At 43.0% G+C, this 20,182-nt stretch overlaps 1 protein-coding gene across 1 annotated transcript in view; it reads left to right on the top strand.

Moving 5' to 3' along the window:
• Nucleotides 1-20,182, top strand: part of Spock1 (sparc/osteonectin, cwcv and kazal-like domains proteoglycan (testican) 1) — a gene marked incomplete at its 5' end in the record, with an annotated part of 510,842 nt that overhangs the window by 329,539 nt on the left and 161,121 nt on the right. The window contains 1 exon segment of the mRNA XM_005376592.2: nt 14,729-14,843. Within this exon segment, the coding sequence (XP_005376649.2) occupies nt 14,729-14,843 (115 nt within the window).

Below are 20,182 nucleotides of genomic sequence, written 5' to 3'. Positions count from 1 at the left end.
ACATGAAGACTAGTGCCTGAGCCAGTAGGGAGCTTAGTCTGAAAAGCTGTCACCTTACTACTTAGAAATTAGTTAATAATCAGTGGTGTGTTTCATCAGTCTGAAATCAAAATTCTGGAATTTGACTTGGCTTCTAGTGAGAACTTGTTAGGCTGGAGCCGGATGGCCCAGAGGATCTGCCACTGTGAATGGGATTTTGAATTAGCATCAGGACCTCTTCCCCTTGTCGATTGGATAGGCCCACAAAGGGTCCAGTTGAGCTTTTGTTTTGTCAGAGAAACAAATACACCAGGGAGATTCGTTGCCTATTTAAAAACAATTGAGCATGAAATGGATACTGTTTGGATTACACAGCAACACAGACTCTCATTAGCTTTCTCAGGCCATCACAAAAGGCCTGATGGCTGATGTAGTCCTGGCCAGGGGGAGCTGGTGCCAAAAATCTCTGTTAAACATTTGTAAGGCAATGTTTGAGAGAAGGGAATTTTTCTTCTCACCATTTTTCTTCTCGTCTTATACTATTCATTCAGGACGTGGAGGGCCAAGTACCAGTTCTGAGCTTGACTTCCCTGAGAGGAGGCATGAAACCATGAGATCACCTTTCCAGTGACTGAGGCAAAGGTTTCCAATGCAGAAGAGTGCGAGGGTGGAGTCTGGGTCCCCTGTAAAAAGACTCAGCAGAGGGGCTTGCTGTTGAGACTAGGACTGGCCTGGCAGTCACAGCAGCACACAGTTTACTGGGAAGTGGGGATGAGAGGAAAGGTGATCTCAGAGCTGTGCTTCAGCTTAGAGATACCTGGGAAAGGAATAGGCCTAGTTTGGATGGCCACAGCTGTAAAGTATTTAAAAGGAACCATGTGGAAAAGAGCCAAATTAGTATTTATTGAGGACTTGTTAAGATCAACTTTGAGCGTCAGGCACACTGTCTCATCTATTTTTCTTCACTGCTGTATAAGGAAGATCTTGTCCCTCCCCTTTTCAGCTCAGAGGCTGCACAAATTGGCCAAAGTCACACGGCACCCAAAGGGCAGACTTCACACGTGGAACTGAATCGGTCACTTACAATGTTCACATTCCTTTGGTCTCTCCTGTGATTCACATCACACGTGTTGGTCATTCGCTTACCTGTGCAAGGAGTGTCCAGGAAGCTCAAGGTCTGGATTCTTTGCAGATTATTCGCCTTTAGCTTTGGCAGCCTGAACAGTGGTCACTGAAGAACTCTGTGGAAGCAGAGCCCCATGCCTGTCACATCATGGTGCCGATGCCGAAGATGGGTCCAGGTCTGGTACACCATTAGATTTGAGGATGTAGATCAGCGGTCTGGAGATTAATTTTTCTAAAGATGGCCGTCTGAGGACGTGGCTTTCTGGACAGAAATCCTGGTCCAGACCTGGACTCATCTTAAGGAAAGATGAACGTCAATGAGCTGGAAAATTCAAGAGATCTGTTGAAACCTCTTTCCCTAACATTCCAAGGCCACTGCCATTCCTCCCCTGGCATGTTCCTCAGCTGATCTTCAGGAGGCGGCTGCTGCTTGTTAGATGATAGCTTAAATGTCACCTTTTCAAAGAGATCTTTTCTGACCACTTAACTCAAAGTGGCCACCCAGGAGCTCTCTATTGCATCACTCTTTTAAAATTAGCTGTTTGGCTCTTACTGTGATCTAAGACAGTGGTGGTGAACCTGTGGCCCATGTGCCGCAGTAGGCTATTTGTTATCGCTGAAAGTTCTAAACGATTCACCATCACTGGTCTAAGGTTTCCTCCTTGCATCTTACCCTTCTCTGTTTCTTGTTTCCTTCCCCTCCCCCTCCTTTCCTTCCTTTTTCATTATCTCTCTGCTAGAATAGTTCCTAAATAGCAAGGACTTTGTTTTAGCCATCAATGAATGCTCAGTGCTTATAATAGAATGTGGCACATAAAATGAGTTCTGTAAATATGTGTTGAATTGATGGATTAAAGTCTTCTTTGTGTTAATAATGAGCGTGTTGATCTGGAAATACCCAAGGGCTCTTGCAGCTCAGGATCTCTGTGCATAGAAATCTCAGGTTTTTCAATCCACCCAGAGATGCCCCTCACAGAGATTTTATCCAGAATTAACTGAACTTATCCTTTGAAGCAGGCATGCGTCAGAGAGCTTGGGGTTCAGAAATGGCAAGTGAGGTTGGCCTCTGGCCTGCAGAGCCCCCTAGAGGAATGGCTAAGCCCCCACACCAGAGCCCAATGACTGTATAAAGCTCCATGAGACTCCAAACCCTGCTTAGGTGAGAGGGGGGTGGTAGCAAGGAGGACATACACTGTCCCTGAAAGACTGTACTGTTCTGGACAGACTTGAGGTTACAGCTCAGAGGAACCACTTAACTGTAAATTGGCAAGTTCCAGTTCTGTCTCCTTGTCTGTGAAACGGAGATTTATTGGCCTCATACTGTAATTGTAGCAATGAGATGGGACATTGCCATGGACTGTGCAGTCTAGAGGGAAGAGACATGAAATGATACCATACACTTGGGCTTTTGTGAGTTGCTTAATGAAATAAAGGCCAGATAAATATTGGATGAGGGGGAAAATGTGAGCATGAACAGGGAACTAAATTCTGGAAGGGAAATTTTAGGTTGAATTGTAGACAGTAGAATTAAAAGGCTCTTTAAAAAATTTAGAATGCTTAACTTTGACAAAAACAAGAAAATCAACTCCTCTTCTTTGGTGGGAAGAACTCTGCAGCCATTACAGTATCCAAACATAATGATTTTCCTCTGTTCTCTCTTTGCTGATGTTTATTCAGTATTTGTTGGGACTGAATAAAAAGCGAGGATTTTATTCTTTGTGTTTTTTTATGCCTGTCTTAAGAGACCCCATTGGGACTTGCCCATTGTTTAGTGTTACATAGTAAAGACCTGATTTATGTTGTATATTGCCCTACAGACCTTACTTTAGATTAATATAAGGGAAATAATTGGCCACTGAGTGGTACATGGTGGAGAGACAGGCAGGAAAGAGCTGGTTATGGATAAGTTTGCAACAGTAAATTACTTGGCTTATTTGAATGCACACGATAATATATTTCAGGATTGATGAATACAGTGGGACACACACACACAGGAAGAAAAACAGAGGAATGACAAAAATACCCAAAACTGAAACAACATAGCACTTGAAAAACCCTGCGGTGAGAGAGGCAACCACCCTTTTCTCAGCTTGAGATGGTTTTCAATAGCTTAGAAAGATACCCTAGGAACCCCAGCTCAGCTTAGCACTAACTTTGTCATGATTACTTCAATGTTCTCAGTTAAGGAATGAAATTTAATGACCTTTGGAACCATCCCAAAGAAGCAGGAATGAATTTACCCTGATTGGAGAGGGAAAGAACTTGGAAGTGAGTAGTCTCTGATTACCCATTTATAAATCTACAGTCAAGTGTTTCTGAAAAATTAACAATGGGAGGTACAAAAGTAATAACAACTTCAATTATAATATTAAATTTAGCGCCTTGAGAGTCACAGATTGTTTTGTAACTCATTTATAGACCTCACCGTGTGTTTGGCATATAGAAGGTTTTCCAAAAAGCATTGAATTGTGCAAGTTTGGTACTCTGAACAACCTTGGGACGGGCCACCGGTGAGCTGAAATTCCCAGGAAAAGATGGCAAGGAAATTTGTTCCAAGGGTATGGGATACATTTTTCATTAATCAGCTTTAATGGGAGTTGCTTTCTGGTCCCACAAGAATGAGCAATTTGCTTCTGAAGGTTCTTTGTATGTACTTTTACTGGTATTGATTTTCCGTCTCAGGCATCAGTACCCTGGAGAGTTCCCAGCTTGTTTCTAGGCCCTTTTCAACTTTGTAAACACTTGCAACACTTTTCAAACTTTTCTCCAGAAGAGCCCTTACCAGCAAGCAAAGAGCAAGCCCTTTACTGAGGATAGGGGAGAGAAGACACCATAGGCACATACATTCTTGAAGTCTGTTCTACACCAGTTTATGGGAATTTTGCTTTGCATTCCATACTAGATCAGTGCTTACTTTTACATAGTACATTTTAAATTATCTACCATCTAGTAAAGTAGATGCTTCAAGGAGGTTCATAGTAGATTTGCATTCTTCCTGGCCTGCCATACAGTCTGAGAAGCAAGGCTTAGATTAGATTTTGAAAAAATGACAAAAAAAAAGGGTAAGGCAGGCTGTGCTAGATTCGCACAGTGTGGGACTGTTTATTTCTCTTTTCTTATTTGAGGAGGTGGCCAGGAAATGCATAATATGTGACCTCACCAGAGCTCTGTCCTACAGTTTTGTTCCATAGGATGTCTCCCAGAGGAGACGACAGCCTCATCCAAGGCTTTGAGATGATATTTGAGTGTCCCTCTCTCCAATCTGGTACAGGCTTTTCCTGAAGACTTTACTATTTTGGTGTCAATTAACACTTGTCCCTGTCAAGCTCTCTAGAACAGGGCAGAAGGCATTAGATGAATGACCCTTAGCTTAAGACCAGAGAGCACTGAGCTTATATACCAAACCTGCCTTCTGAACCCTGTCTGCCCAATTGTCTTTGTTGTACCCCGCATCACCCGCTTGCCTGTAGTCAAACCCTTGCCTCCTTGGATCACGAATGTTTACCCAATTATTTTGTCCTTACCAAGGATCCTTATTTTCTGAGTCTTTTATGAGTAGTGCTTGAATGTACATTCTTAGGGTAACTTAGCATTCAGACTCCAGGGCTCTCTAGCAGGAAACCTTTCAAAGACCACAAATCCTTCTCTCACAAATCAAGATTAGACTTCATCTAATAGTGTAAGTTTGTATACAAGGCTTTGTTGTATGCTCTTGGTACACAGAATTTAGGGAAAAATGATTTTCTTCCTTCATTCTCAGCCATGTTAGTCTTTGGGCAGAGACCAAGCAGACCATGACTCTACTAGAGAAGCAAGACCTGCCTAATTGCCATATAATGCTAATGGTGTGAATCTGGTTAACTTGCAAATGTGTTCTCGTTTTATGCTCAGAAGGAAACTTTGATGTTTCTTCTTACAGAGATGAGTATACAGAATCATGGTCCCAGGATACTGGGTCTCTGAAATGTCCAGATTCTCCTACCATCCGTTTTCTGTACTCTAGGGGCAAGGCAGCAAGAGATGACAAGAGTAATGAGGTTGACAACTGAAAGTGTACCATGAGCCACACCCAGTGCTAGGTGTCTTTATACATTATCCCATCCTAGCTTCACCACAAACCAGGGGAGTCAAGCTGTTTGTCTGCAAGTGAATATGAAAACGTTGAGGAACCCATCTGCATCTCACATACACAGGAGGTGGTAAAGTAGCGCCTCCTGCTCACACCCACATGTCACCCACAGACCCCTCAGCTCTAATTCTCTAGGTACATTCAAAATTTTGATAAAGTCTTTGGTGTTTGAGCTTTCCCATATTACATGGTCAACAACCAGAGCTGCCAAATAATAATAGAATAATCAGCACCAAAGGAGTTAGTTCTCTGGATGCCTTTCGTCTAGGGAGATCTCCATGTTTTATAGGAATTTTAATTGCATTAAAATGAAACACAGGTACAAAAGATATGTTTTATGAGCCACAGTGATCTTTTATGTATACCTTTCTCCTGGAAATATTTGATTTTTATTATGCTTTTTCATGTCCTCTTATTCTCCTAGGTTATAGAATTGGTTCTTTTGTATTTTGAGTAATTCACTCTCCTTTGTTCATAAATGTCTTATGAATAATTTATGTCAATTACAATGAGGTAGACCCAAGTACTTTTACTGTTATGGCATTGTAATAAACGCTGTCCATTTTGATGGTTGAGAAGGTTAAGATTACTCAGCACATGGTGTCTTGCCCCTTTCCTTAGGGATGAAGCCATGTTCATGCTGCTGTCTCGTATTACCACCAGGCGTCATGTGTCTCCCGCTCTGTGGTGTGGACTGCAGACTCCTCACAGAAGGAGCCACAAGTCTTACCTGGCCCCAACAGTTTCTTAAATCAGAGTTGAGTTCACTGGGCAAGAGCATTGACTTTGAAAGAAACTTTGACTTTTCTTTGTGTTCTTCATAAAAGGTATTGATTCAGATATCCAACCATCTGGCTTTGATTTCTGATGGTACAATATTTCCTCACAGTGAGTTCTTTCTGGGACTTTATGAGTGGCATAATTCTTGAGGAAGGTGGAATGGAAGGTTTGGTGTGTTGCTTTTTGACACAGTAGTCATCACCTTTGCCCCCATCATAAGCTATTTTCCTTCATGGTCTAGTGGTTCTGAGCATCAGTGATGATGCATGACTGACCAAGACGCAAGTCCAGGCTCACTGGCTGTGACCACAAGGGTTACTTCATTGTCATCTCTGTGTCAGTTATCAGGTGTTAAATTAAGAATAAAACTAATCTATTAGTTTTCCTCATTATTGAAATTGGAATACACAGTAGTACATTATTCTATGGGTTGGTGGCTATCAAATATCTCCATCATCATTTCCCTGCTTAGTTGATGTGCTATGTAGTAAAAGGCTCCTTTGCACTTAATCCTTTTCCCCTGTTCCTTTGGATCTGGTCTTCCCCCTCCCACCCCACTTTCACAGGGAAATCACTTTCTTGTGGGGATCACTGAGGGTCCTGTCTGGACCATCCCAGAACTGCTAGAGGACAGGGTTTCTGTGAAATATGGCTTGGGAAGGAAGGATGGCAGGCCTGGCCAGTTAAATTTTGTGGTTGCTGATTTTATGGAGCACATTTCCACAGCTGCTCTAGCAGACTCCTCTTAATGCTTTCTTTTCTAATGCTCAGGGTGTGTAAATTACCATGTTGGGGTTGTCAGTGGTTGCTCTTAATATCTTGTTTTGCCTGTGAACAGAGGGTCCAAGCTCTGCCAGCAGCTTCCACCTACTCCAGCCAGTCACGGATAGTCCTTAGCTAGCCTCATCTCAAAGGCAAATGCCAAAACCTCATCCCTAGACACTTGCTCTGGCCTTTAGTCTGACATTCATTGTCTCTTCGTTGCAGACAGAGTTCTCCAGGAAGCAGAAGGGGACTGTGCCTTTTGCAGGTGGTGTTCCAGGACCTTCCCATGACAGGTGTAGGCGTGATGTCTTTGAGAGTCTGAATTTGTTCATGAACTGTTGTAGGAGCAGTCCCAGCAAAGAAAGGACAGTCAGTCAGGAGGGAACTGGTCCAAGGGATGGAGGCTGGATCTGGTGTGGGGGAAGGGAATTTTCTTCCAAGGGAAGTAGAAAAGGGAATGGGAAAGGTGCCTTTGGAAGTACACAGGTGTGGCTTCTCTATTCAGGCTTTAGGGTGCTGAGAAATTACCCTTTCCCTTTGGTTTCCCTGTCATTGCCTTACTTTTTAAACTTCAGTCATCACAAATACCTCTATGCAAATCTCCTTATTTCTTTAAAATAACTGTGTGCTGCAAATGGTTGCCTTGCAATTAGTTAAATCATTAGGTATCTATAGGTATTATTAGAGACTGAATGGTTGTATCCCCTCCAAATTCATTCATGGAAGCCTAAAATCCTGGAGTGGGAATATTTGGAGAGGGGGCCTCTAAGGAAGCAATTAATGTGAAATGAAGTTATCAGAGTGGATATGTGATCCAGTAGTATCAGTGTCCTTATAAGGAAAGACACTGGAGAGCTCATGTGTACATGTGCCAAGGAAAGGGCGTGTGAGGATACCGTGAAAAGTTGGCCATCTGCAAGCTGGAGGGAGCCCTTACAAGCCCTTACAAAACCTAGACACACTGGTGCCTTGTTATGGCTTGTGTCTAGATGTCCCTCCAAAGCCTCATGCAGTCATAGGTGGGGCTTCTTCCAGGGTGACTGGATCTAGAGTGTGCAACAGTGGGATTGATTTTTGGTGCAGCGCTAGGCTCAAGGGCACTAGGATTAAGGATGTGAATGTTACCTGCCCTAAGTAGCCTGGATAAGATAAGAGGGGCAGAAAGACACTGTTAAGGTCCCTTGCTGCTTTGCTACCTTCTGCCCACAATGAATTACTCTCTTCTGTGAAGCTATCCTACATGGGAAGCAGCTGATTATGGACTGAAACCTCTACAAACTGTGAGCTAAATAAACCTTTCCTCTCTTAACTTGTAAGTGTTGGGTATTTTGTCTCAGTAACAAGATAAGTGACTCAGACACACCCTGATCTCAGACTTGAAAGCTCCAGAGCTGTGAGAAAATGCAGTGTTTCTGTTGTTGAATCCACACAGCCTAATGCATTTTCTTATAAGAGTCTGAGCAGACTAATACTTATAGATAATCCAAATTGTTTATAATTTTCCCTTATGTAAACCAATAAGATAAACTTTTTTGCATAATATGTTGGCCTGCTGGGTCAGACAATATTTCTTTTTTCTCTTATGAAAAATTATCTTACTATTTTTTATGTATACCAAGTAGTTGAGAAAATAATGTAACAAGCTCCTTTATACCCATCCTCCTAGTTTTAACAATCATTATCATTTAAGCATATGGGTGAAAAAATGCCTCATAAACAGACTGTTACCAGGTCATCCTCAGCTGCACCTCCCACACACTAGTAACAGAACAGAGAGGTGCTTTTAGTTTTGACACAGAAAGAAAGGAGTTCCCAGGCCCTCCATTTATAGGGGAAAGAAGAGCAAGGTTATCTTTGATTGGATGCGTCTTTGTATCCTCCACCATTTATCCTTATCTATCCCATGCCTCTCTCCATTCTCATTCCCCAATCCTTGGGCATGCAAGTTCAGCCTTCATTGTCACTCAGCTGTCTGCCCTATCTGGACATACCAACAGGCCCCTTTGTGTGGCCTCAGATAAGTTGGCCAACCTTGGAGTGTGAAAGCAGAGAATGGTGAAGGTGGCTTTCCAAGCTGCCATTCTGCCCTGCTTTATAGCAAGATCTGATGCATAGGATCTCCTATTTTGTATTCTGTGAGGCTCTGTCATCAGCTGGTAAACAAGCCCCTCTGGAGAAGGAGGAGGTGCAGTGCATGCACAGGTTACCATGGGGACAGACAAGCTGTAAGAACTGTTCAGGATCTTAGCTTGATGAGGTTTTTCACAGTTTGGAGTAATTTCATAGTCAGCCACGCATTATGTCACTTCTTATGAATCACTGGGTGTGTCTGCTGTCCAGATGTATCTTGAGTCTTCCCAGGCAGAAGGCAACTCTTATAAGCAAGGAGAAGACTATGGGCCATCATTAGTTTGTAGACAGCCTCTGGAAGTCACTGGAGTGGACTACACAGAGACACAAATGTTTTAGATTAGTCTTTTGCTTACTGGTCTCACAGAGTAGGTCTGTTACTTCCCATAATCTTATGTGGCTTCATATCCCTCAGGAGAGGGAGTCAAAATTTTCCCACAAGAAGAGTGGTCTCTTCAGAAGTGATTACTGGACTCACCATCCCTGCTGTCCCCTTTCACTTGGAGGATGACTTGGTATAGTGTGTTTGTTCTTTTCAGAATTCCACTTTTTACGTAAAACACATATATAGTGTCCCTTAGTTCCCAGACTTAATTCTTTCCACAATTTTGGTCATAGAATTCATTGCATGATTCTGGTTACAGCCAAAGTGCCACTGCCTTAGGCTCCTGCTTCCTGCCCCTCTCCCCTAGCTCTGGAATGGGAAGTTATAAGAAGAGCACCAGGTGCTACCACGTTTGAAGTCTCTAGGGAACTTGGAGGCCATGCTTCCCCCAAGTCCTCAGTGCACTGTCCAGGCCCTCCACGCCATGCCTGGTCACCTTCTCCAGCCTCATCCCACCCACACTAACTGCCTGAACACTTCAGTCCCCACCCCTGACGAGGTCTCTCATACTCCAGAAAGAGATGCCTTTTACATGGAATGTTCTTACTCCTACTGTTGCTTGGTTTAAATCTGCTTTTCCAAAGCAGTCCCTTCAGAAAATCTCACTTGACCCACTCACAGCTGAGTTAGGTGCACCTCCTGAGTCCTGCCTTTAAGGTGAGCCCCTGGAGAACAAAAAGGCCATCATGGTCCCTACAGAGTTGCTGGCCTCTGGCCGGCAAAGGGACGTCTCACACAGAACGATGCTCTCTGCACATGTCCACTGAACAAATGTGTGTGTGTGTGTGTGTGTGTGTGTGTGTGTGTGCCTCGTATGGGTATGTGTGCATGTGTGTTTGTGTGTGCACGTGATGTGTCCAGAGACTGAGAGGCGTTTTGGGCCAACTCACTAAAAGGAATCATCCTCTCACCTCAACATCTCTCAAGCAGCATCCAGCTCTGCTGTTTCAGATGTCAGGACACTTTGCCAATTAGACCATAGAATTTGCCCAAGGACAGTGAAAGGGCTTGATTCTGGATTTTAAAATCAATGATAGCTAATTAAAAAATAACTCATTGAACTGTAAAACAAGTTCAGAAACAATTAAGATAATTAAAATATCAGTACCTTAATTGAGACCAAGCAGTGAGCTTAAAAATAAAATTAATTAAAAAAAAAAACTTGGAAATGTAATTAACTGCCTTTTGAATGCAGTGTTCTGCAGTTCAGCAAAACTCTTTAAATTAATTCATTTTTGGCCTTTTTTCCTTTGAGAAAAGTTTTTGTAAAAATTATTTTGAGATAGTATGTGCCAGTTGCCACCTGCTGATTTCTGCTGGAAGATGGGCAGGGAAGGTGGAATTAACCTTCAGGGTTACCTACGTTGGATTAGGCACATGATCTCATTTAGGTCCACATGAGTCCTGCAGGTATGTTGATACAAGACATAAAGGGGGACCCAGGGCTTTCCCATCTTCTGGAGATTGCATCATCCTGTCACCAAGCACGTGTAGAAGGAGATTAAAACTTGGGGCACAGTGTCCAAGAAATCATTGGCACCATGTGACACTCACCTCTTCCTCCTATCTTCTCACCTGAGCCGTTTTCCCAACCTCATTAAAGGGTTTCTCAAGTGCCACTTATTATTCATTGGTATCTCTTATCATTTCCTGTAGAAAGTGGAGCCACACAGCCCTGTCCAGCACTGGTACTGAGAATCTTTCCAGAGTGGCATCTGAGCCCAGTGGCTGCTAGGAAAAGCAAATATGGGAGACCTGCATATAAATGAAAATGAAACACTCCTCATCTCCCTCATCTTTAATCCCAGTAATGCTGTTTTGCAAAAATAAAATGCATCCTGGTAATTAAACAGACTCTGACAGCTTGATTTGTTACTTTTTTCTATGAAGTTCATTTATTCTAAATAATTTGCATCCATATTTGAAGTATTCAGACCTTAGTAATTAATTTTAGCAGACTGGATTTCTGTATGCAAATTAAGTATGTATACATAGTTAAATAACTGACAATTGCTATTAGCATTTTTGGTTATAGATGTATGTGTTGGTTTTGTTTGTTAAAAAAGTGTTCGCTTAGCTGGTGCACCAGCACATGCCCCTAATGTCTGCATTCTGGGAGGCTGAGGCAGGAAGATCATAAATTCAAGGCCAGCCTGGACAACTTAGCAAGACTCTGTCTCAAAAAAGCAAACAAACAAACAAACGAACAACAACAAAAAAAAGAGCTGGGGATGTAGCTCAGTGCTAAATCTATGGGGTTAATCCTCAATGGTGAAAACAAAAAAGTGTTAACTTCCTGGGAGCCAAATGTAGTGGTGCACACATGTAATCCTGGCACTCAGAAGGGCTATCTGTAGAAGTTTGCCTAAGGCGGGGATGATAAAACTGACTAAACCATGGGTTGGCTGACACAGTGGGGACTTGCAGCATCTGGGAGTGCACAGGAAGTGCAGTTGTCCAGGGATGGGCCTTCCATCCTTGGGGGCGGGGCTGGTGCTGGAGACCCTGTCCTGGGGGTACCCTGGCAGAATACGTTGTCACAGCCTCAGCAGCCACAACCGCAGCTGCAGGAGCAGCAGCAGCAGCAGAAGAACCTCTGGTTGCCCCCGCTTAGTTTTGCCCACTACATTCATTCTGCTCTGAGGACATCTTGAGAACATGAAGACATCTGAGCTCCCTACTTGGAATGAAGTGATAGTGCACAACCCACTTTTATGGTCAGCAGAGATGCCTGATGACCCCAGTGCTGGTGGCATAGAGTGAGGCGTTTGGGTTCGTTGAGCAGGTTTTCCAGTTCCTTCTGCACCTGTCATCAGCAACTTCTCTCTAAGACATATTTGCAAAATGGACACTTTAGCAGCAGCCATCTCCTTGGTTCATGTGAGGATTAAGTGTGATAATCCAATTAGAGGGCTTAGTTCACCACCTTCATGTCAGAGGCACTCAGGATGAACTATTGTTCTTGTGATTATGATAGCTTATTATTCACTCGGGGAACAAAATACAAACCTGACAAACCTAACACATACATCCAAGGTGCTTTATATGTATCAGGTCTGTTGTAATTACTTAAAGATATTAATTCTTGTAATACTTGTGACAATCAACTGCTGACAACCAACCAGCAATAATCAGCATTGTTATTATCACCACTGTATAGAAGAAGGAGCTAAAGTATAGCAGGGACAGTGAGCAGCAGCGACAGGACCCAGTCCCAGGTGGCCCTGGCTCTGGAGTCTGTGTTCTTCCCACTGTGTGTGCTGGGCTCCTTACTTCCCTTAAGATTGCTCTTCTCATTTGGGTCAGCTGCTGGGACTGTGAACCCTACACACTTGTGAAGTTGGCAGCAGATCCAAAAAGAGTTCAGGCTGTGCCCTAAAGCTTATCATGTAGCATTGCAGATTCTGGCACCTACTATTCTCCATCTCAGGGACCCACTTAAATAGAAATCTCAAAGTCTCTGTGTCACATGGCATCTATTGGGGAAATGCCTCAATTGGTAACTTTTGTAAGACTCTCTGGTCCCAGGTTTCCTGAAGTCCATAAGTGGCAGGTGAAAGTTTGAGAAGGGTACAAAGGACAGCCATGATTGTCCTTAATGGTCATCTGGTAAACCTTCTTAATTGTTGACTCATTTGTCAGAGCTGGCTGGGCTGCAGCCTCAGGGATGGGGTAGAGGTGGTGGTACCAAAGAATGAGGCAACTGGCAGAGACTGCACCAGTCCCCTGGCTTCTCATGCCTGGCTTGACATCCCCAGGGACTGAGACAGTTCCACACAGGACCAGACAGCTCTTGCCACAGTTTTCAAGGAGGCCCAGCCTTGGAGGACTTGGGAAGCAGACACAGGTCTCTGAGTCACTGCATTCCAGAGAATGATCTCAGCTTAAGAGCTGAGAGTGTGTACCCTGCCCTGAGGCTCAAAGCATGCCCTCACTTATTGGAGCCTGTTTCTCTCTACTAAGCTGCAGGCATTAGGGCGTATCCATCAGGGAATCAACTCTGCCAGGTTACTCTCTTGGTGTTGTTTTTGTCCTGACTGACCTAAGAACGTTCCCTGGGTCCAGCTTATAGCTGCCAGAGCTCCTGTGGAAAAGAAGGCACCTTGAGTTGTGCAGGCAGAAGAAACACCTTTGAATGCTGTGTGCAAGACCTTTAAGATATTCCCAGCTGCTCTCTGAAGAAATTGGTGTTCAGATTTGGAGCCTAGGTGGGAAGTGAAGAATTGTGACTGACACTGTGTGACAGCTGAAAGCTCAGTGGTGGAGTAGGCGATGGCATTTCTTAGAGCAGTTTTGCTGGCCCTGCTTGGAATGCCAATTTGTTTAGCCAAATGTTTGTATGGGAATGATATGGAGGAACCTCCCCTGCCCTGTGGACAGCAGGGCTGAGAGATTTTCTACCTAAAGGGCTTCAGGCCTAAGAGCTGGGAGATGGAACACTTGCTTTTGTTTTGCAGACAATTCTGTAGGGCCTCTTCTGGGCTGATAATGAGCATGCGCACCTCCACCTGCGGAGTGCTGATTAGCCAGGGGCCTGATGCCCAGCTTACTCTGGAAAGCATTCAGCTGATGAACTTCTGAACTTGGGGACCTTTGCTGGAGTTACTGGTGTCAACTCTCCTCCTCTCATTATTCCCACCCACAAATCACACTTGATTGAATTTCTCATGATTGCCCAAACATGCCTCCCTGCATGTGCTTGTGTCCGTCGTCTCGCCTGCCTTACCCTCTCTATCTTTGCTTTTTCCAAATCCTGCCCATCCCTCATGATCCAATTCACATATTAATGCTTCACTAGTCCTTGCCCTAGAAATTGATCTCTATTTTTCTTTCAAGCTCTGTTATCATTTTATATGCCCGTCATAGCCCTTATCTAATTCTGCCTTGCACAATAAATATTTATGTGTGAGCTTTTTCCTTCCCCATATTACATTGTAACTGTGTGGCACAGAACTGTCTTGCACATCCTGAAGTTCTCTAAAATCTTAAATAGGTTATTTATGCATATAGATGATGTTTATTGAACTGAAGCAAAAACTACGGTCCTTAAGGAGTTTTATGTGGTAGAAATTAGTAAAATTAAACATGGATGAAATAATAAAAAGCAACACCAGGTAAATAACCAAAGAGGGAAGCATAATCTTGGCCCTTAGATCATGTAGGATTCTCAAGGATTTTTCTGAAGCAATTCCTGCCTGAAATGAAAATGCTGAAACTCTCAAAGCACAAAGGAGTCACTCTCCTGATACCAGACTGCGTGATAGACACAGAGGTCCCTTGGGTTGGATTTTCATTCCAGTCACCACCATCCTCAGAAAACAGTGCAAAATGCAACCATACAGTTGGTTTATTTCTCATTTGTTTATTTGAGTAGCAATAGAAATTAAATTCTCTGGGAGGTCCTAACTCCTTTCTTCTCTTTCTTTTTGCCTCAGCCCTGGATCCATCCAAGGACCCCTGCCTGAAGGTGAAATGCAGCCCTCACAAAGTGTGTGTGACCCAGGACTACCAGACAGCTCTCTGTGTCAGCCGCAAGCACCTGCTGCCCAGGTAAGGCAGGATGTGACACAGCTGGAGTGCAGCAGCCGCGGTGCAGCTGGCTGATCAGAGGGTGCCTAGTCTCTGGCTGGGGAGTGCTGCGCGTGGAAGAGCATGAGGCTTATGCCACCATTTTGTATCGTGTTTGGTGCCTGTATCCTTGTTCTGGCATGAACCTCACTTTTCAAATGCTGACTTCAATATATATCTCACTTTTAATTGCCTTTAAATCTATTACATCTTGACTCTGAGCCCCGTCTGAGGAGATGAACAGAATAATCACTTTTGGTCACCATTGGGGCCTTTTCTCTTCCCTGAGTGTGCCCATGGTCCAGGAAACTTACAGCTAAGAAAGCAAGGGCTAGACCTTTAGCTCCTGTTTGTACCTGACAGCCTGACTGTGACAGTCCTTCACGGGGCTGAAGCCCAAAGGGTCTCTGAGCCCAAATGTTCTCTGCGTCCATCCCCCTGAAGTCTCCAGGATCCACATTACCTTGCCATTTAGGAACATGTATTGCTGTTTCCACAGGTGTAACATCTGATATCTCCACTCATCCCTCCTGCCACATGCAGTTCTTGCCTTTTCTGATAGAGAGACATGCATCCTCTTTGGTTGCAAATACCCAAGCACACTTGAGAATAGTACTCTAGGTTATTCATCTATCTGGTCCTGTGTGTGTATGTGTGTTTTTGTGTGCATGTGTGTGTGTGCACACACACGACCATGGAAAATCCATTGCATGTGTCCTAGAAATCAGAATACAGACCTTTCTAGAAATGTCAGACAAGAGATACTTAGTTTTAAGTTCAACTCTCTTTGTAAGACAACAACTTCATTGGTATTTAGACACATCCAGGTATAAATGGTGTTTTCCTTGGAACATCATGTTTCTTATATAGAAAGTTTAATCCTCATCTCCCATAGCTCCTGGTGACCACAAAATTTAAAGAAGTTCAGAGCATACATTTGGTAGTGAGGCTCAATGCCCATGTTGGCCACTTCCTGTCTGTGTGGCCTTGGCAAGTCACTTTGTGAGTGTGAAATTGTGCTTCATCATCTGTTAAATGGGTTTAATGACAGCACTTATAGGGGGTGTTTTGTATGTGTGTTTGTGTCAAAATTCAATAAGGTGATGGAGTGTAGCGAGCACAGTATTATCTAATGACAGCTGTTGCAACATTATAATTAGCAAACGGTTATGATAAGAATGATTATCATCTAATTCATGTGGGAAAGTCCCCAAAGTTGCATGCTCCTCACGAAAAAGTTAACATCCTCCAGATTCCTTGTCCCCTTTCTAGTCTGATTGTGCTGCCTTTGTGGTTCATGTGAGAATAGGCCTTTGAGAGTGTGAGGGTTACAGCTTCATTTCTGCTGCCTCTTCTGAGCTTCACAGCAGGTAAGGACTAAGGAGATGGCTGTACTTCTGATAGTGGGACATGTTCACTGATTGAAAAACAGCCCAAAGAGGCAGCGTTAGATGAGGTGGCTTATCAGGGTTTGGGTGGTGACATGGCCCAGGGAGGCCTTGCAGTAGTGTTTGCTGTGGTTTTGTATCCAAGACTTCTCCTCTCCCTCTTGAGGCTGAATTCCTCAGTCCCCATTATCAGGTGGTTGCATATCTCTTCCAAGGGTCTTGGACGCTTTCCCAGATGAAACATCTGTCCCTCTGTGTTGTACTTCAGGGGTCTCCTGTGATTAGAGAGACCATGTTGGCAACTTGATTTACACATCAATCAGGGAAGTCATCTTTCTACAAAACATCTGTAGGTACTCCTCCCAGCCTAGGTGGCCACTGAGCAGCTCAAGGGGTGAGTGCTACGCGTCAGACAGTTAGGAGTGCACGCCCATGGAGAGGTGCTGGGCAAGGCTGAGTGCAAGGCTCCAGATTCAGGCTCTCTTAGCAAGTGGATCCAGACTGGACAGTGGGTGTGTCGGCAAGAGAATTGCATTAGCTTTCCTTGCCTCAGAAACTGAGTGAGTGGAAAAGCTGTTGGGTGTACACAGCTATGACTGCAGCATTTTGGAGCTGACCAAGCAGTTTTGAAGGGGGAAGAAAGAACGCAAGCAGGGCATCCAAACTTCTGTGCTGGAATTCTCCTTGATTAGGGTGGTATTGTATTTGTACTTGTATTTGTATTTGTATTTGTATTTGTTTCATCAGAGGCTTCAGTTGAACTGACATTCTTTTGAGAGATGTCTTCTGGAAATTCTTTGTTTTACTGCCTTCTGCTCTTAAGGGTTGGGAGGTGGGTGTGTGTTAGTATGTTCATCCTTTCTGTTCTCCAAAGGGGCCATTTATGCAAGAGAGAGCATTGGGAAGGCAGCCTGGAATCAAGTAGGCTTTTCTCAAGTGACTTTTAAAGAATGTCTCAACATTCACTTTTTGGACAGTACTGTGGATTGAATTCTGCCACTAAGCTCTATCCCCATCCCTTTTTTCTTTGTCATTTTGAGGTAAGGTTAAAAAGTCACCCAAGCTGGGTTTGAACTTGTGATCCTCCTGCCTCAGCCTCCTGAGCAGCTGGGATTATGGGCTTGCACCACCATGCCTGGTACAAATCTATTTTGATGTAATGATAGTTGATGCTTATTATAAAAAATTGAAAGTCAGAAAAGCAAAAGAATGAAGAAATAGGTAATATTATCTAAAAACAGTAATTAAAATGTTGCTGTATATTTTTGTCTATTCTTCTGGTCATGGGGTTTTGTTATTTCAATTAATATTTGTTATGAATATTTTATGATACCGCAAACTTATATATATGTAAGTGTTGATTATTTAACATAATATACAAAAATTAACTTTAGATGTGTAATAAATTTAAATTAGAAGAGGTAAAATTTTAAAATTTTTAGAAGAAAATATAAAATGGTGACCATGAGGTTGAGAAATATTTTTTAAGTAGGACACAAACATCATGCATAGCTGATGCAAAAGAAAAAAGACTCAACAAATTAGATTCTGCTAAAATTTAAAAAGGCATTTTTATAAAATTAAAAAGGATGCTAAGTGTCCTGGTGCATGCCTGTAATCCCAGCCCTTAGGAGGCTGATGCAAAAGAGTCACTGTGAGTTTGAGGCCAGCCTGGGTTACACAGTGAGGTTAAGGCCAGCCTGAAACACAAGCAAGTCTCTGTCTCAAAACAAATGAACGAACAAATAATAATAAAATTAAAAAATAAAAATGCAAGTCACTGTGGGAAAAATATTTGCAAAACATATCCAAGAGAAGATTTTATTCTAAAATATGTAATAAAGCTTGTGTATACCTAAAGATGGACTAGTGAATATTCATATCCACTTTATTTGTAATAGTAAAAATGCAGGAAATAACCCAAATGTGCAACAGCAGTTGAATGGATAAACAGATTATAGTGTGTCCATTACAATGGATTACTATTCAACATTAATAAATAGGCTTTTGATCCATCCAACAACATGGGTGTATCTAATATTTATTTTGAGTGGATAAAACTAGACCCCTCTCCCCAAAGTATATACTGTATGATTACCATTTACCTGAAATTTTAGAGAACACAAGCTCCCAGGTTACTAATTGCCCAGGAAGAAGATGACCATGGTCGCTGGTTGCTTAAGGCTATAAAGCTGGATAATAAAGTGGATATTTCAGGAAATAGTGAAGTCAAGATCTGGTGTTACATGCCAGAGATTCCCCTGGTGAATGGGTCTGTTTGCAAAAGAAGAATTCTGGTTAAAACACTGTATGATTTTTCCTGACTTAGTGTGTAAGTTGGCTTTTTCTCATCCTTGGATTAGACACTTACCCATAATGTAAGGAGGAGAGGTTTATTTTGGCAGTTTTCAGGGAGTTCAGTCCATGGTTAGTTGGCTCCAAGGCAGAGTGGCATGGTGGAAGGGAATGGCAGAGGAAAACTGATCACCCCATGGCAGCTAGGAAATAGAGAAGGAAGGAGCTGGGGACAAGCATATACCCTTATGGGTCATGCCTCAGTGACCTGCCTCTAATCAGGCTCCATTTCCTAACGGCAAGTGAGCCATAAACTCATCATTGTCCCCAGATGAATATAGCATCCCCGTGATCCAGTCAGCTTTCAAACACATGAGACATTTGGGGGACATTATAGATCTAAACCATAACACTTAATTTTTAAAATATTTTCTGAGACCATCTTCAGAAAAACATTCTGTTAGGGCAGTGATGGTGAACCTTTAGAACTTTCAGTGGTAACAAACAGCCTTGCCTACTGCAGCATGTGTGCTGTAGGTTTGCCACCACTATTAGAGGATAGGCCAAAAGATAATCCTGAGACCTGCAGAGGGCTCTGCTCTCAGGGATTCTCTGCCAGTCAGGATGGCTGGCTCTGATTTATTTTTCTATGTGGGTGGCAGATTGGGATGGGATTGGAGCTCCCCTACAGACTGCTGAATATTGATTTTACTTCTCTGCTGCCATTGATTTTCATTTGGAGAATGGAAAATTGAAGCATTTGTTTTAAGCCTTCCAGACAAGGCACATTCTCTAGTTCTGAAAGTATATTGTCAGTGGTAGGAAAGGATGTCCGGACGGAACCTACAATATCTAAGTGTACCCTTCAAAGCCTTGGGGAACAGTAGGAACTCGTCTATTTTTAAATAGGGAGCGAGATGGCCCAACTTCCCAAAGAGCTGGGCCTCTCTAATGTAATGGTCCTTCATCTCCGCTTCCTAACTATCTTGAATAACAACTAATTTCTCCGCACTAGCAAGGAATTCAGATGCAGTCGAGGTTTTCGGTACAGTAGACCAATCTGAGAGCTTTCCCTCTTTTATGTGAACTTGAAAAACAGAATCAAAGTGTTTGAGGTCAGAGAGAAGTACATCACAGAATGTGCCTCAAATACCAAACTCTCAGAGGATATTTGAAAGGATGACGGTTATTTCATCTCAGTTTTGTTTTACAACAAAGCATTGCCTCCTGCTATAGGGGGCTTTGAACTGATTGATTATACATACACATATCTGTCTAGGTTTGGAAGACACATGGCCACGCAGAAGGCAGGTGATTCCTGGGTGCCTGGACAGCTTTCTGGTGTTTCATATCTCAAAACGTTGCCAATTACTGGAGTTTGATTGTGCCCACATCAGTTACCATGATTTTGCAGTCATGTAGCTCAGGCCTTTTCTTCACATAATGTCTTATGTTCTGTTTTAATCTCAGAGGATCTTCACCGACCATATTCTAGGCTTGGGGGGCAGGTGCTAATGAGAGCTTGGTGCTGCTCCTAAGGTGACTAGGGTTTTGGGTTTGCTCTCTTTGGAGTTATCTTTGTAAACTGAGAAACTTCCTTGTGGTTTATTTTTTTCTAAATACATACCTAAGTATATA

Source organism: Chinchilla lanigera, unplaced genomic scaffold (assembly GCF_000276665.1).
Source record: "Chinchilla lanigera isolate Chin_1 unplaced genomic scaffold, ChiLan1.0 scaffold00007, whole genome shotgun sequence".
NCBI classification, from domain to species: Eukaryota; Metazoa; Chordata; class Mammalia; order Rodentia; family Chinchillidae; genus Chinchilla; species Chinchilla lanigera.
The sequence above is the reverse complement of the archived record's forward strand: the minus strand, read 5'-3'. Positions and strand labels throughout refer to the sequence as shown.